Below are 3,708 nucleotides of genomic sequence, written 5' to 3' on the forward strand. Positions count from 1 at the left end.
CCTCCCCCCTGGGGCCCCATCTCCACCCTGAGTCCCCAGCTCCCCCCTGAGGCCCCACCTCCCCCCCTGAGGCCCCATCTCCACCCTGGGGCCCCATCTCCACCCTGAGTCCCCAGCTCCCCCCTGAGGCCCCACCTCCCCCCCTGAGGCCCCATCTCCACCCTGGGGCCCCATCTCCACCCTGAGGCCCCACTTCCCCCCGAGGCTGTTTTTTGGCTGAGCCCCTGGCAGATAAGGGGTACAACACACCAAGAGCAGCCTCAGCCAATGCCTGGAGTGTATAAATACCCCCACTCCCTCTCGCCTCAGTGCCACAGCTGAGGCAGGTGTCCTGCCTGGCCTCCTAGGGTGCCCGGGGGATTGAGGGCCGGTGGCCTGTGGCAGCAGCTGCCGGACACGCCCCTTCGATGGCTCCCTCCCTTCCGCACCTCGCTTCCCATTCACTGCCCCTGCTTCAGCCACTGTCCAAATAAACTACTGCCCTTGAACCTCAGACTCAGCTCCTGTTTTTTAAGGAAATTAAACAGATGCCAAGCAGCCCTGGGGCTGGAGAGGCCGGAACGGGAAGCCCGGGAAGGAGAGTGAGGCCGCAGGGACCACCGGACAGAGATTTCAAAATCTCCCGAACAGCACGCCCTGAAGACCCACCTCCAAACACCTGCCCCGGTTGCAGACTGTCTTCCCTTTCCTCCTGCAGCTCTGGAGGGGAAGTAACGTTCTGGGAAGCGTGTCGGCTGCCCTGAGGGACGTCTGGAGACGGTTCCAAGGCTGGAGCCGAGGCTGAGCTCCGGGAGACCCACTCCCACCCGACGTATGGGTAGAGGTCTCGGCTGTTTCCGGCTGTCACTCGGCTTTCGTTGACATGGGGTGGGGGGGCAGGGAAGCTGGTGGAGGGGAGATGGGTGGGATCCGAGGCCACAGCCGCTGTCCCCTGGCCTCGCTGCCCTGTGCTCTGCACCTGCTGCCCCTGCGGTGGTTTCTCGGCCACAGTGAAGGTCAGAGTCACAGCACAGTAGCAATCATCGCCAAGACTGCTATTTTCTGTTTTCTTTGATTCACCAATTCTAACTCATTTGGCAAAGCCGTGCTCCCTCTGGTGTGTAAACCCTCCGCCTTTTCTGCGTGTCCCTTGGAAGCCCGTTTGCACCTTCCCTCTCAGGGACCTTTCTATAATCGCAAAGTCTGGAAATCCCAATTCCAAATGAAGTGAGGCGAATTCATCACGTAAATCGCAGGAGACCTCTCCAATAAACCCCGTGGGTAGGTTTGGGAAGTCAGATGAGCTCAGGAAGACGGGGGCCTCTGGTGGACAAGTTGAAGACCCATCGTGTGGTCAGGACCACTGAAGGCCTGAGCACCCAAAGGCCTGTCCCACCCACAGACAGGCCTCTCCACCTCCCAGCCTCACCTGGCCCACCCGGCCCAGCTCCCCTCTGGTTCCTGTGCAAAAAGCATCTGGTCCATGTCGGGGACACGTGAGCCTCCCACTGGCCACCACCACGGCCTTCATTACGTTTCCAAAATACAAGCTGAATTTGTTCCCCCTGAAACACCCTGTGCTCCTCTGTTAGCCACGCAATGTGAGAGATGAAAAATGGTATTTGAAACAAAGACTAGTTCCGTGAGCTTCCTTTCTCTGCGCTTACAGGCTACTTTCCCACGCTGCAGCCCTGCTTTGAAAAATAACTCTCCCTTCGTGTAATTCAAGGGTTTGCTTTCAACTTCTGTGCTGGAGGGAGAGGCTCACGGTGCTCCTGCCTCAGGGGACGGGGCTGGGACCCCCAGGGCTGGGGCTTTTCCTCGGACACCCTGACAGTGGCAGGGAGGTGTGGAGCTGTGAACCCTCCCATTTGCTCCCCTGCCCGCGCCCCGCCACCGCCTGTCCTTCCCTCTAGACTGTTCCGTGGTGCACAGCCTCCAGCAGGTGCCTCTTCCACCCCCCTTACTCCAGAGCACAGGTTCCCAGCAGCTCCCCTCTACCGCCCGCCCTGCCTTTCAGGTCTCCCGAAGACCTAATTCTGTAATTCACACTTCCTACGCCGTTTACACAAGGAAGATTTCTAGCTCCCATATCAGTGACCTGACCTACGGAGCCCTTCTAAACACTAGGCAGCTGCTTCCTACCAAGCGGGGCTTCGAGAAGGTCAGGGAGGCTTACATGAGATCATGATTTGGCCATTTTTTTAAAAAAAGACATAAAAAGCTTCTCACAGCTGCACATATTTCCGTGCACGGGGGCTTTTCCATGCTGTTGTGAATTACAAGGAGCAGGAGAAAGCTGATGGCGTCCGCCCAGCCAGCCTCCCGGGTGTCACGGGTTTCTGCCCTTAGTGACTTGGAAGGAGAGCCATACCCTAGTAGCTGCCGGGCTGCCTGAGTCCCAGTCGCCACAAAACGGCCAGGCAGATGGCGTGGCCGAGGACCGAGCAGCCCTGGGACCCGTCGCCCAGCTGCAACCAACACCAGCATCTTGTCCTCTGATGCCTCTTAGTCAACACACAGCAAGAAGGAGGACGTGCCACCCGGGCCACATTGAAGCCCCCCGTACCCCGTTAACAAGCACCCCTGGACCAGCCATTAGCATGGCGGGGCTGGACGGCGGGAAGATGAGGTATTCTACCCCATCCCAGTTATTTGCTGCTTCGATTTGGTTCTACGAGAAAAGTGTTACTTCTTTCACCATTTCAGTGACGAGCACCCCCACCCTTGCATCCAGATGTTCCCCAAACTTCCTCTGTTGACAAGTGGAATACTGTTGGTTTTCTCTTTCTACGTGGACTTCTCCCATCCTAGAAACCTGTGGTCTCCCTGAGCTTCCCAACCGATGATGGACAGCGGTTGGAGGCCGAATTCACTGGATTCAGCTCCCAGCTATGACGCCTCCTTGCTGTGTGACCATAGGCAAGTGGCTTAACCTCTCTGAACCTCAGCATCCTCAACAGCAAAGGGAGGATCATGAGCATGAGAACCTCCCTCACTTGGTTGGTAATGGATTTAATCACTTAAACAAACAAGTGCCAGACATTAGTAAGGGCCCTGTAAGTATCAGTTCTTCTACTGCTGTTGACATTATCCACAACTGCTATCGAGACGTCATACAGAAATTTAGGTTCCAAATCCATAATCTATTGAATAGAATCCAGCAACTTCCACATCATCCCACACCCGCCAGGGTTTCACTGGATAGTTGAGAAGTGACAGTGAGTGCCTGTGCTGAAAGCAAGGGCTACCTGGAGACAGGCTTGATGTTTAAGATTCGTGGGTACACGATGGGTAGTTATTGCATCAAACAAGGGACGCTGCCCCCACTCTGTCCTCGGCGCTCCCTCCCAGGCTGCCAGGGCTCCTGGCCAGGGTGAGCACAGTACTCACAGAGGTGGTGCGCATATCGCAGGTGGAAGACGTCGCAGCCGTGCACGTGATGGTACAGGGTCTTCTCTATCAGGTCCTGTGGCTCGTACCCAGTCAGCTCGGTCACCCTGGGGGAGGGCAGTGGCTCCGTGAATTACAATGCCCTGCAGATTGCGTTTCATTTAAACTAACATTGGTTTTTCCAACTAATCAAGTGCTAAAAGGCTTGGGGGTGGGTGGAGAGAGTGTTGATTTTGGAAACTGAGAATGATCTTTGTTTTACAAGAAAGTCTATGGGCTCTAGCCCAGTGCACGACACAGCACTCTTCATGAGCAGAAATGTCCTTCTGAAGCCAC

The 3,708-nt window shown here is 56.2% G+C and overlaps 1 protein-coding gene across 1 annotated transcript in view; it reads right to left on the reverse strand.

The window, feature by feature from the left end:
* The window catches only part of SIM2 (SIM bHLH transcription factor 2), a 47,026-nt gene that overhangs the window by 13,335 nt on the left and 29,983 nt on the right, over nt 1–3,708 (reverse strand). The window contains 1 exon segment of the mRNA XM_007470493.1: nt 3,373–3,479. Within this exon segment, the coding sequence (XP_007470555.1) occupies nt 3,373–3,479 (107 nt within the window).

The sequence above is a fragment of the Lipotes vexillifer genome, unplaced genomic scaffold (genome assembly GCF_000442215.2).
Source record: "Lipotes vexillifer unplaced genomic scaffold, Lipotes_vexillifer_v1.1 scaffold402, whole genome shotgun sequence".
Taxonomy (NCBI): domain Eukaryota; kingdom Metazoa; phylum Chordata; class Mammalia; order Artiodactyla; family Lipotidae; genus Lipotes; species Lipotes vexillifer.